At 34.9% G+C, this 15,019-nt stretch overlaps 1 protein-coding gene across 1 annotated transcript in view; it reads right to left on the reverse strand.

Annotated features, from left to right (window-relative positions):
• Positions 1-2,421: 2,421 nt before the first annotated feature.
• The window catches only part of LOC121391996, a 39,197-nt gene continuing 26,599 nt past the window's right edge, over positions 2,422-15,019 (reverse strand). Inside the window, exons 3-5 of the mRNA XM_041523418.1 lie at positions 14,571-14,649; positions 3,733-3,852; positions 2,422-2,718 (exon numbers count right to left, since the gene is read on the reverse strand). Of these exons, the coding sequence (XP_041379352.1) occupies positions 2,432-2,718; positions 3,733-3,852; positions 14,571-14,649 (486 nt within the window). The 3' untranslated portion in view covers positions 2,422-2,431. The remainder of the gene's footprint in view (positions 2,719-3,732; positions 3,853-14,570; positions 14,650-15,019) is intronic.

Raw genomic sequence — 15,019 nt, forward strand, 5'->3', positions numbered from 1 at the left:
AATATGCATGTCCCGTTTCAGATCCGGGACGAGCGCCCCAATTTTCTACTCCTGTCACGGGGATTCTATAATTCCCGTAACTGAATAGAACACGATTATGAAAATATCTCTCCTAACTGTATATCTATTAGATCTCTCTGTAACAGGCTGTTAAACCCTAGTATGGCTCGTCTCTAGGTATGATCAGAGATACGATCTTATATAAAGTATATATTATTATAGCACGTTAGTTCTCTAGAAAACACAACAAAAACACAATACACTTTGGAATCTGTATTATCCTACGCTGACAAATGTACAGCCGTAGTAGTAAATTAATAACAGCAATAATAACAACCCAGAACTGATCACTTAATTAGTTAATCTCTAGGTGTCTAGTTACACAATATGCGAATCACTTCACCGTTACACCACACCCACACGTGTGATAATTGAGAAACGCTTACAGGAGAAGTTAATTAATAAAGGAATTACAACACCATTCCTAACTGGTTAATTTTTAATTAACCCTAACTACTCATTCAGTAATCTTGTAACACAGAATTAATACTTATCACAATAAAGACAATAACCTACAGTGTACCTAGGTCCGCTAGGATGACTGGCTAAGCTTTATATTACCAAATACTCGTATAATGTTAGAACAAGAAGTCTATGATTTACTTCGTCAGATGACCGAAGACACTGTCTAAAGAATATTGGTATAATACAGTATTAAAATATTTAAGTCACATCAATCACATCAAGGTTATACACAGAGCAGAAATGATATTTACCAAGTCCTAACGGACTACGTTCGTGATCCCCTGGAGCCGTCCTAATTCGTTCTCCTCGATATCTCTAAATCCTAGCTATTTATTCCAAAATCAGAATTGGCCTGGGGGAACAAGGCGGCACCTCACGTATCATCTCATATTTCATCTCTACTAGCGTAGATATTATTTCTCTCTGATCGTCAGACTGGCTGACGCCATCGTCGCCAAAACACGGTTGTAAACCCGCACTCGCAGAGGTATTACGTAACTACTCGCCACATGGCCTCCACAGCGGGGCTAAGTGCATATTGGAACGCAAGAATCGCGCGAGAAGTATTACGTAACAAGTTGTCCACCTGGGCTACGGGCAATAAACTGCACACGGCACCCTAACACAATTAAAATCGCCACAGGCGAAACAAATTAAGAGCATGTACCGTGACAGTCTACAAAGTGAGAACGAAACCGGTTGCTGCCACATAACCTACTCCTACCAGTTACCGAATAGCAGGGAGTGATCTTTTATATGTGTTTTGCCATAAACAGATCAGAATATATCAATGTATTTAACTCAGTCGGTAGAACGCTCGCCAGATTTGCTCATGTCGTTGGATAAAACTTCATCGGCGTACCTATTGGGTTTGTCCTGTTTCAATTAGTACCCCACGACTGGTATATCAAAAGCCGCGGTATGTGAAATGGGAAAGTGCATATAAAAGATTCCTTGCTGTTAAGTGGTTTATGTGACTAATTTATTTGATTCTATTATGTAGGAATCGGAACTGATTTGCCGGTTAGATTATGCATAATTGGAAAAAGGAAAATGATGGTGTAAAATAGGGTTAATTCGTGCATCTAGAATTGAATGCCATATATTGTAGTGAGTAGCCTGTATACTGAGGTCTAATGACATTTGCTTCCCTTCAAGGACACATGAAAGTAAAGAGTGGTAATATTTCAAACTATATTTTGCGAACATTTTCGTTTTTTGTTTAGTAGAATGACATCATATAGGAGCTATTCTCTTCGTCTATGGTAGAAATATAAACACTGTTTATAGGTTTAATACGTAGGTTAATGTTTACCAGTATGTTCAGCTATGTAAAATAATAGTGGTGACATAAAATAAGTACATATGAAGTCAGAAGAGAATAAGACCATTGGCTTGTGAAAATAGTTCCTCTGATGATGGCAGAAACGTCACACGTTGATTGTAAAGGCGACACCACACGAGACGAGTACGTTGTACGAGAATAGCCGATTGTGACAAGACAGCATTACGCTTTTGTCGGTTATTATGCATTCGGGTATTCTCGTAAGTGCTGCAATTTTTAAGATGTTATCGACTAACAGACTTTTTAACGATTGTAATTACATATCAAATATGTTTTTCTGCATAAAATATTAGTGAATGCATATTAAACGTATTTCTGATCGTGTTTCATACGTACGAAATTATTTGAAAACAAAATTCGGTTTGGGCTTCTTACAAATATTATTAAGACGACCAGAAACACATTGAATATACAGCCACTGATATTCTAAACAAGAAAATATATTTAATATGTAAATTTAATCGTAGAAGTATTTTATTAGTCGGAAACATCTTGCAATGCAGCAAACTCAGGAATGTCCCTTTAACGGAAATAATAATAATAATAAACACTGTGATGAAACTACTTTATTTCTCTTTTAAAAAGATAATCTGCAGGTTGTTTCAAACTCGCCACAGGTAGAAATTCCTTGGCCATGCATTGTGTGTACCACTGGTCGTACTTCACACACATCTGTTTGTTCACCGGTTCGAAACACCTCACTTTGATGAAGTCAAAATATATGTGACCTATTTCGTCAGCCGCTTTCCTCTTGGCGTCCCTCAGACACTTCCGGAACTTGTTCTGACACTGACAGCTGTGAATAGGCCACGGGTATCGGTTAAACAGTTCTTTTATTTTTGTAGCTTCTGAAAGAACAAGGAAAATAAACAGTTTTGATTTAGTTAACTAGTCTGGAGTGGCAGTCCTCTTTTTGCCGGTGCAAACAAAAAATCTTCAGTAATGTATCTCCTCGAGAGTGGCTGTCCTCATATAGACGAGGCACTAGATACAGATTCATGAAATCAACCACTATTTTCCCAAATACCCATTCGACTCTGCATTGTGCAGAGATGCGGCCCTGGCCATGTATTATTGTTTTGTCGTTCAGGTGTATAGTTTTTCTTACACACCCGTTGGTGAGAACGTCATTCGTTGTTTTTGATAACACATACTAGACCGGTTTCAGAATGAGCTAAGTGCCACCTGAAGAGGACATTACGCACACCTGGTTTTTAAAAATATTTCTCATCATATATGTTAACAAAAAAAGTTTTGGTAAACGGGCTTCTGGTGTAGGTGTGGCAAATATAGGGGTCAAAGTAGGGCCCCCTCCCTAAAACAGGGTGAACGACTAATAGCACTACTGGGAGAGCAGATAACTGTGAGAACCTTTCAAATGATAACAGAACCATGAAACTTGGCACAGATGATCTCTCTGGGACGATCTTCAAATCCAATCAATGAATCACTTGAATTTTCAATATGGTGGCCTTTTTTCAAGATGGCCGCCATACTGCCCTAGCAATGTTCATTGTTAAGATGTATTTTAATAGAATGTTTCGATTTTAAGCATTTTATATTATTTTTATATGTTTAGAAACATGCTGAACCTAACGTCTAATATGTGATATATGCCTCTGGCGGTGGGAGTGGCAAATATTGGGGGGTCAGTGAATAGCAACCTTCTCAAAACATGGGCACCTACTAATAGGACTATTGGAAGAGCATATAACAGAAATGACCTTTCAAATGGTGATACACGCATGGACCTTTGCACAGATGATCTCTTTGCGGGTTTATTCAAATTCAATTAATGAGCGACTTGAAATGTCAATATGGCGGTAATTTTTCAAGATGGATATATATATATATATATGTACCTGGAATCACGTCTGGACACTCGTGCAAAGCTTTACAACATCTGTCCGCCTTTCGTGTCTTGGAGCTGTCGGAGAGAGTTTTATTGTCCGGACTGCCAAACGTCTTGCACCAGTTTGTGCCTGTGAAGGTGAAAATGGTTTACCGTTATTCCAATAATATTATGAAGTGTTGTTATTTTCAAGACAGTGAATTTAAGATCTACATTAATTATGATCGACTGAATATTTTCTGTTAAAGTTAACAAATATTCAAATTTAAGACAGTTTGAAGTCCATTTAATGGCGAATATAACATTGACAAAAAAGAAACGAGTCACTTAGGTCTATCTGGTTGCACTATACCACTTAATTTCCGGCTGGGTCGAAGTTCGAGGTGGTACCGAACTTTTGATAGAGAAGTTAACACCACAAGTCCTGTGATTGGTTATAAATGTGAGTGTGTTGGTTGTAAAAAAAATTAGTTTCATCTGGGCTAAAAATGTATGCAATTTTATTTGATGTAGTACCACCGTGTCAAGTAGCCTTGTGCTTGGAACATGTATGGGGTACCTGTAAAAAAAAGTACTCAAATTTTGTGCGAAACTAGGGGTGTTGCAGAAACATCTGGTTATACCGAAAATGAGCCATGAAAGGTACCATTTTCTGCAGTTAATACTTTGAGGTAGGGGTTGTAGTACTGATATTTATGGGTCACAGTTTGGTTGATATATTGCATATAGTGTTTTTAAACACAAACGTTAACATGGTAGCCTATGGGATTTGAATTGGTATAGTCCAACCTATAGCACATATTCAGTGCATAATAAAAAAGATTATGATTTTTGTGATTTAATTAAATTAAACTACACTATTTGATTAATTAGCCGTCACTCGGCCATGCAAGTTCACAATGACCTTGACCTTGACAATAATTACTGTACATAGCTCTGAATGGAGTTTGAACAAAAATTAGCACTGAGGAAAAGTTGGTTTTGGCCTATAATTCATACTATACAGATTTGAATGTTCTTATTTACATGGTGTTTGACTTGCCATATACAACTGCTCTTAAATATGTTAATATATCTAGGCAGTCTGAACTTAGATTTTAATAGCAATTTATTTTTATATTAAAAATAACATGTGCCAATATTGGGATAATGTCTTTAACTTCTATAAACATAGTTAATGTTTCATGTGTGTACTTCTGATAGCTTAACTTTTTAAAGACCTTGATTTTTATTGTCCTTTTGGCATATTTATAGGGTGCTAAGTCATATTTTAGACAAATTTGTAGTTTTAGGGGAAACATTTTTTTACTTTGAAGAAAATGTTTACCAAAGCCATAATTAAAATTTTTGTCACTATTGTGCCTTCTGTTCTCATTTATACATAACAATAAGCTTGTTAAACATATTTTTAGGTCTCCAGATCAAATCTTTTTTTTTAAATAATCACTTAGTTTGCTCCCATGAAGTGTATTTTAAGTGTATACTAGATTTGGAACCAAATTTTCCAGATTTGATTATCTACCTTGGTGTAATTTGATGATTTATTTTATTGTTAATGCTGTATTATACAATGTTAATAGCTAAATGATATGCTGGATTACAGATTGTAGGAATACATCCAATGTACATATTGTATTGATCTGGATTAGAAAATAATGCAATAAAATAGATGTTCGGGTAATTATGTCACTTAAAAACAGGTTGTTTTTTTAGTAATGAATCAAAAATAAATATGCGAAAGCTGCATGATAATTCCAGATATCACAAATATTTAAAACCTCCAACTACAGTAGGGTATACATAAAATATAGTCAGGAATATTGGTGGCTGCCAATGGTTTTGATGGTCCAATTTGAAAATCTGCATAGCTGATGGATTTGAAATTCCCGCACATGGTAACTTGAAGATGCCCACACTCAGCATACAGGATTTTCTTCCAACAGTGATGTGCAGGACATTAAGTCATTACTTCATACAGATGCAGTCAAGTTGGTTTTTCCTTCCTCAGACATTGTATTTTTTTAATACTGATATTTCTTTGATGTGCCTATTGAGGTCTTCATAATCTAGGGGTCAGTCAAGTACATGTGTTTCAATGGAATAAGTTTAAGGAGTTGAGGTACTCTGAATAGCCATGCTGTCTCTACATATATAGCTGAGCACACACACACACATCTGACAGTAAATATCTTCAGGAGTATTATTATTATTTTTTTTTTTTTTCAAATATGACATATTGCATTTGTACAAAACTGTACAAAATACATGTGCTTTGTGAGGTGTACATTAAATAGGTTGCACTGTAGAAACAACAGTTTCAGTGAGGTTGTCAGTTTATGTCAGAAGACACCAGATCCTGGTTGTCATAAAAACACATGATTCACCACCTTTTGAAACATGTATGTTATCAGTATAGGTTGCACTATACCACTTAATTTCCGGCTGGGTCGAAGTTCGAGGTGGTACCGAACTTTTGATAGAGAAGTTAACACCACAAGTCCTGTGATTGGTTATAAATGTGAGTGTGTTGGTTGTAAAAAAAATTAGTTTCATCTGGGCTAAAAATGTATGCAATGTTATTTGATGTAGTACCACCGTGTCAAGTAGCCTTGTGCTTGGAACATGTATAGGGTACCTGTAAAAAAAAGTACTCAAATTTTGTGCGAAACTAGGGGTGTTGCAGAAACATCTGGTTATACCGAAAATGAGCCATGAAAGGTACCATTTTCTGCAGTTAATACTTTGAGGTAGGGGTTGTAGTACTGATATTTATGGGTCACAGTTTGGTTGATATATTGCATATAGTGTTTTTAAACACAAACGTTAACATGGTCGCCTATGGGATTTGAATTGGTATAGTCCAACCATCTCCAGTAGATAAGCATTATCAAAAATGAGTAAAACCCACATAAGACTGAGTCAATGAGATCGCATAATTGCAATGTTGACAGTCATTCGTGAGTGCATGCCATCACAGCTATATTCTTTTCTAATGAGCTCTCTCCTGTGTTAGTTTTGATTTAGTAAATAAGTCTGGTATTGGCAGTCCTCTTTTTGACGGTACAATAATGATGTATTTTTAAAAAAGGATTCCTCGGGAGTGGCTATCCTCCTTCAGACGAATCTATCAATATTTTGTAAATGTCCATTCCACTCCACACTGTGCTAAGATACGATCTTGATTGTGGATAATGGTTTAATCCTTCTGATTTATTTTCAAAGATTAAAGCACAGCTGGAACCGGGGAAAAGCTAGACCACCATTTTTGGATTAATAGTTTTATTGTCTACTATCAAAACAACAATTGTATGTAAATAAAAAAATAGTCAACCAAGCAACTGAAACGATATATAATTATATGAATGAAGCAGCCTCCTTAGTCTTAATTACATGACCAGTAAATAAGCTAATAAGTAGGTTAGTAGTTTTATTATTTACCAAAATAACAAACAAAAGTTTACAATCAGTATGAAAGGCACAAAAGACCGAGTCTGAAATGCACAGTCGTGTAAAGGGTAGGGCCTACTGACGAATTGGAATGTAACTATGAACTAAACGATGCTAAAACTGGTATAAAAAAAATATTATTGGGTTTAAACCCATACCAACTCTAATAAAAAAATTTTTAAACAAACAAATCTCAACGTAAATAAAACGTTTCTTAACAAATTACCTTTAAATTATAAATTAAATCTCAGTATTAGTACAAGGGTGAAGGAAGGAAATGTTTTATTTAACGACGCACTCAACACATTTTATTTACGGTTATATGGCGTCGGACATATGGTTACGGTAGTACAAGGGTGAATACAAAATAGTGGAACGGCCGTGGTAGACAGGTTCACCTGACAAAACAGTGGAACGGCCGTGGTAGGCAGGTTTACCTGACAAAACATTGGAACGGCCGTGGCAGACAGACAGGTTTACCTGACAAAATAGTGGAACGGCCGTGGTAGACGGGTTTACCTGACAAAATAGTGGAACGGCCGTGACAGACAGGTTTACCTGACAAAACAGTGAAACGGCCTTGGTAGACAGGTTTACCTGACAAAATAGTGGAACGGCCGTGGTAGACAGGTTTACCTGACAAAATAGTGGAATGGCCGTGGTAGACGGGTTTACCTGAAATATTTACTGGTAATCTGTAATATAGTATACAGGGACTAATATCTTAGCTGTCCCACGAGTTGCCATCATCCCTATATATAAGGGCGGGACGTAGCCCAGTGGTACAGCGCTCGCTCGATGCGCGGTCGGTCTGGGATCGTCCCCGTCGGTGGGCCCATTGGGCTATTTCTCGTTCCAGCCAGTGCACCACGACTGGTATATCAAAGGCCGTGGATTTTACTACCCTGTCTGTGGGATGGTGCATATAAAAGATTCCTTGCTGCTAATTGAAAAGAGTAGCCCATGAAGTGGCGACAACGGGTTTCCTCTCTCAATATCTGTGTGGTCCTTAACCATATGTCTGACGCTATATGACCGTAAATAAAATGTGTTGAGAGCGTCGTTAAATAAAACATTTCTTTCTTTCTTTCCCTATATATACAAAAGGTAATTAGAGTTTAAAAAATTAATTATATGTTTTTATACGAGTTTTAGCATGATTCATTACATAGTTGCATGCCAGTTCATCAGTTCCGTTTCCACATAAACAAACTAAAAATGAAATGAACCCATTCGGATCCGGCCGATTAGCATCTTTCGAACACACCCACGCCACCCGACGAACATATATATATATATATATATATATATATATATATATATATATATATATATATATATATATATTACTCCAAAACAAGATTATTTATTGTTATTGGTTTCTTAAAGGTAACACGAAGTCGAAAAGTAAGAGATAAACTACAACAAGATATCTTTGCTTTATGGAAGACGGAGATAAAAAGGAGATTTCATGTATGTTGCAATCTTCTTTTTATAAATATGTATATTCTTAATCATTGCTATCTACAGTTAAAAAAAACCCCCAAAACCCAAGCAATTTGAAAGCAAAATGCTGTTTAAAGAAGATATAGAGATTAAGAGATAAGAAATCATATTATTGACTACACGTTTCTTGTTAAGTGAAATATAGGCTGATAGAAATGGTTAAAATGAAATTTACGGTATGGTATTTCTTGTTCCAGCTAGTGAACCACGACTGGTATATCAAAGACCGTGGTATGTACTACCCTGTCTGTGGGATGGTGCATATAAAAGATCCTTTGGTGCTAATCGAAAAGAGTAGCCCATGAAGTGGCGACAACTCGTTTTCTCTCTTAATATATGTGTGGTCCTTAACCATATGTCTGACGCCATATAACCGTAAATAAAAGGTGTTGGGAGCGTCGTTAAATAAAACATTTCTTTCTTTCTTTCCCTATATATAAAAAAAGCCAATTAACCTATTTATATGGACTGCGATGGTAATTTGTAAAGAAAAAATGTTGCAGTTGGTACGAGTTAAAACCCCCCAACAATTATGTGTTTTTATACGAGTTTTAGCATGATTCATTACATATTTGCATGCCAGATCATCAGTTCCGTTTCCACGTAAACAAACTAAAAATGAAATGAACTCATTCGGTTCCGGCCGATTAGCATCTTTCGAACACACCCACGCCGCCCGACGAATATATATATATTACTCCAAAACAAGATGGTTTATTGTTATTGGTTTCTTAAAGGTAACACGTTAGTTTCTTTTAACTTAAGGGCGCGCCGTTCATGCAATTGGTTTTGCACTTATAAATTCCAAAATGTGTCGAGTTGAGAAGTCGAAAAGTAAGAAATAAACTACAACAAGATGTCTTTGCTTTATGGAAGACGGAGATAAAAAGGAGATTTCATCTATGTTGTAATCTTCTTTTTATAAATACATATATTCTTAATCATTGCTATCTACAGTTAAAAAAAAAACACTGTTTAAAGAAGATATAGAGATAAGAAATCATATTATTGACTACACGTTTCTTATTAAGTGAAATATAGGCTGATAGAAATGGCTAAAATGGAATTTAAGGTATGGTATTTTTCGTTCCAGCCAGTGAACCACGACTGGTATATCATAGGCCGTGGTATGTTCTATCCTGTCTGTGCATATAAAAGATCGCTTGCTGCATTAGAAAAAAATGTAGAGGGTTTCCTCTGATGACTACATGTCAGAATTACCAAATGTTTGACATCCAATAGCCGATGATTAATTAATCAATGTGCTCTAGTGGTGTCGTTAAACAAAACAAACTTCTTCTGAAGATATTCAAGGAAGATATTCAAGGATTGAATATTTGGTACAATACTAAAATATTGAAACATAATAAACCATTTCTGTATAACAACTACATAAAGAAAGGTATTGTTTTCATAAATGATTTACTTGATAATGAAGGAAATATTTTAGATTTTGCAACTTTTAAAAACACATATGATCTAAAGACAGACTTTTTAAATTACGCATCACTAGTTTATGCGGTAAAATCATTCTTATCCTCATTAAACAATATTAACAGTACAACATTTATTCTTAGTAAAATACCTATATTGCCATTTAAAATGAAAGTAATGCTAAATGAGAATACTAGAAGTAAAGATATATACAATATTTTGAATAATAATCATGTAATACCAAAGGCACAAAACAAAATATGCATCTAAGGGTTTAGCATTTGATTGTTATATGTGGAAACAATTTTATGTTATACTCTTTAGATGTACAAAAGATACTACCTTGCAATGGTTTCAATACCGATTGCTCCACAGAATCCTAGCTACTAATACCTTCTGCATATGATTCATTATGTAGATTCAAATAAATGTAGTTTTTGTAAAAATGTTCCTGAAACCTTACAACATTTGTTTTATGATTGTAATAAAGTAAAACATATGTGGAAAGAGTTGGAGAAATGGATATTTAACAAAACTGAAGTCAGACTTCCACTTAATAAACATACAGTTATGTTTGGTATGATAAATGGTGAGTTTAGCAATGTAGTTAACTGGATTTTAATCAATATAAAATATTACTTTTATAGTATGAAAATACTTAACAAGAGTCTTCATATTAATGTTATAAAAAACATATTGTAAAATAAATTTCAAATAGAAAGATACACTTATTTTAAAAACTGTGAACATGACAAATTTAATGAATGCTGGGGAAAGTGGTTTAACCTTTTCAGTATTGACGAATAACATCAAAAACATCATCTTCTTTAACTATAGGTTAGGACCCTTTCCTTTGGTTTCTTTGCTTATTGCTTTTTATTTACAAAAATACCATAACTTGTTTGGAAATACAATTCTAGATTTATCTTCTTCTTTTTATTTTATGAATCTTACATCCACCATATCTACTCGTAACTGCTTCTTCTCTATATGACATTAAGTGTGGATATTAACTGGTAGACACTATTTTGCTTCGCTTATTAAATTTTATTATTTTATTGTTTTTGAATTAGTCTGAAATTGTTTTTTTCTCCCCTCTGTCTTTTCTGTCTTTCTTTCCTTTTCTTCCCTATTTCTCTTTTCTTTTTTTCCTTTGACTCTAAGATCAAAATCATTTCAGTTAAGTATGGGTGTACATATACATTAATAAGGTATGACTATGTTTTGAAAGTATATATGAAGTATTGGTATATGGAATATGAATGTACATATGTATGTATAACTATATGGAAATATTATGAAATGTAAGACAATGATTCAAGGCACCCCAACCTTGACATTGCAAGTGATCTGGGGACAATAAATAATTAAAAAACCCACAAAAAAACCCCAACCCTTCTTCTTTTCTATATGCAAGGGCGGGAGTTAGCTCAGTCGGTTGAGTGCTCGCTGAAGTGCTTGCGTCGATCCAACCAGTTCACCACAGCTGGTCAAAGGCCGTGGTATGTGCTTTTCTGTCTGTGGGAAGGTGCATATAAAAGACCCTTGGCTAGGAAAAATGTAGCGGGTTTCCTTTGATGACTACGTGTCAGAATTACCAAATGTTTGACATCCAATAGCCGATGAATAACTAATCAATGTGTTCTAGTGGTATCATTAAACAAAACAAAATTTCTATTTGCAAATGAATATATTTGAATATATTTAATTATATACTGGGTGACAAAAAGAAACGCGATTAAATAAAAATGCGCTATATATAGTGTAAATTAAAACAGAAATTATCTTCAGTTAAACGTAGCCGAGTGATAAAACATTCACGTGATGCGCAGTCAGTCTGGGATCGATCCCTGCCGGTGGGCCCATTGGCCTATTTTTCGCTCCAGCCAGTGCACTACGACTGGTATATCAAAGCCGTGGTATGTGTTATCCTGTCTGTGGGATGGTGCATATAAAAGATCCCTTGCTGCTAATCGAAAAGAGTAGCCCATGAAGTGGCGACAGCGGGTTTCCTCTCTCAGTATCTGTGTGGTCCATAACCATATGTCCGACGCTATATAACCGTAAATATAATGTGTTGAATGCGTCGTTAAATAAAACATTTCCTTCTTCTTTTTCTTCAGTTGAAAGTATGTTAGTTTACAATCACACAATCTCAACATTTCGATGTTCTATTTCACACCACCGCCTAAAGCAAAACGTTATTATTTTGCACCCTGCGATTTTTTGTCGATTAGTATATACAGGTTTTTCGATGTTAGATTTTATTTTATGATTTCCAATCGAAGAAAGTAACTTGAGGACTAAGCTAACTTTTTTTTTTAAATATGTCAACTAATATTCATCTTGTACATTATTTTAAAAGTAAAGTCTACATTGTCCTTGATGTATTTCAATATGTAGCAAGGAATTAAATAATAAATAATAATGATATACTGTCCACCATAGTAACATAAATGAGTATAACCATAGTAATAAAAACGAGAAAACTAGAATTTTTAAAGGTGAATAACATGTGTAGTGATGATAGCCAGTCCTTGCTTTGTGCTTCAAAAATATCTGAATTAGGTGAAATCAACCTAATAATGGAAATAATCGTTCATTTTTGGCACCCTCGGATTTGCCGTTTCACGGCTGTTAGGAAGTCACTTCACCATGTATTCATACTCGGTATGCACAAATAATTCAGGGAAAGTGAGATCTCATCCAACAGTTGTAGACTATAAAGACAGGTGTAACTCATGTCAAAAATCCAATTTCTTCTTTTAAAAGACATCAAATATTTTATTAAAAATAGGGTGCATTTAAAAAGGCACTATCGTCGTCGATAATACGAAACTGATTCAGTTAATCAGTTTACTTCTTGCTACTAATACTGTAATATTTTCTATCCTTCCTAAGAAACTGTTGGGACGAAACACGACATTGTATACCAGGAATAATGTGTCAATTTGACATTGATATTCTAATATAATATTGCCACCCCCCACCCGTATCTATAAAATGCTTTACTATTTTACATTAGGACAGTTGCTTAGTATAAATGTTATCTATTTATTGCATAAATATATTTGTAAAACATATTTGCGGTCGTCATTGCTAACAACTATCAATGCTACTGACATATTGATTATACCAAACACCTCCAAAACCTAGCGATATAAATAAATATATCCCCCAAAATATATACTATCCTGTCTGTGATGTTGCTTATAAAAGATCCCTTGCTGCTAATCGAAAAGAGTAGCCCATGAAGTGATGACAGCGGGTTTCCTCTCTCAATATCTGTGTGGTCCTTAACCATATGTCTGACGCCATACAACCGTAAATAAAATGTGTTGAGTGCGTCGTTAAATAAAACATTTCCTTCCTTTTTGTGGTACCTTTGTCACAGATATGTATGAGTGATATATTATTGATGTTATTAAAATCGTCAATATACTTTTGGAAAAATGATATATGAAAAAACCTCAAAATTTAATAAGTTGCTTGTCTTTTTCTTGTGTCAGGAGTATATTTAAAATAACAAAACAAAAAAGGAAGAAGCTGCTAGAACTACTGTCACGTTCTAACATCTCTTAATTTTTATGGAGGTATATTATATATTTTGACTGTAGAGTTAGTGTACCAAAGACAACAATGGCGTGCCCCAGAAGCGGAACACACCTGGAAGTCTCGGACGGTTTAATCTAATGGATCTGACGGCTGGGAAGGTTAGGTAAAACCTGCCATGTTAACACGCCTCTGTACCTTGCCAGATAGTGTCAAATTGCCCCGCAGCAAAACGTTTTAACAGCTGAGATTAACAATGAACGATTCGCGTAAGTGAAAAGCTTGGCGAAGGCAGCATGTTACAGAGCATCCACTTAGAGTTCATTTCTCATTCTTTAAAACAGAGAGAGAGAGAGAGATAAAAAAAAGATACACACAGATATAGATAGAGAGCGAAAGCGAGAGAGAGAGAGAGAGAGAGAGAGAGAGAGAGAGAGAGAGAGAGAGAGAGAGAGAGAGAGAGAGAGAGAGAGCGAGCGAGCGAACGATAGATGAGAGAGAGAGAGGAGTGGGGATAGACGGGCAAGACAGCATAAACTACTCATTAAATTGCGTCGAAACTCCACTCCCCATAACAGTTTCACAAAAAATGTGTTCGTTGAGTATTTTAAAAGCTTATTCACAAGTACATGTATATAGTTGTTGTATATTATTAGAGCTATTCCGTTAGCTTCCCAAAGTAATATAGTATTTCGATATACATGTATACATCTTTGATTCATAAATAAATGGATATACACCTACCAAAAAGTGTACCATAAAACTAAAATAAAATGAATCGTTATGTAATGTCGAAGTAACCAAGGAAACTGGAATCCCATCATATTCCCTAGATCACTATACGATTGACTTACGAAGAAGACGGACACTCTGTTTAGCTATCATCCTGAATTCTCCAGGTATGCTTACCTGGATATCCTAGGTGAAGCTTCAGTCTCTTTTTAGTTTCTCTTACAAGCGGATCAGGGTCATTTTCGTCCTTTCGTAACTGGAATTACATTTGAAAAATGTTCATGAACTTACTGATAGTAAATTATTAAAATTCGCAGCACATTTTTTATATTGTAAAACAATAACAATTATTTTCGATTTTAATCTGTATCACTAATATTCATACATACATGCATAACCTCTTGATAATAACTATTGTAAATACTGAATGAAAATTTCGATATGTATACCAAAATGGTAATATATAATTTTGTATTGTAACTGTGATTGGGACAGATAACAAATGTAAACAGGGGTTCTGTGAATAAATATTAAAAAAAAGAAAAAAAAAAAGAAAAAAAAAAGCCACTGAATTAAATTATTTTTGGTTAACATATCGTCTCCATAAGATAAATTCATAAAATGCA

Source organism: Gigantopelta aegis, chromosome 3 (assembly GCF_016097555.1).
Source record: "Gigantopelta aegis isolate Gae_Host chromosome 3, Gae_host_genome, whole genome shotgun sequence".
Taxonomy (NCBI): Eukaryota; Metazoa; Mollusca; class Gastropoda; order Neomphalida; family Peltospiridae; genus Gigantopelta; species Gigantopelta aegis.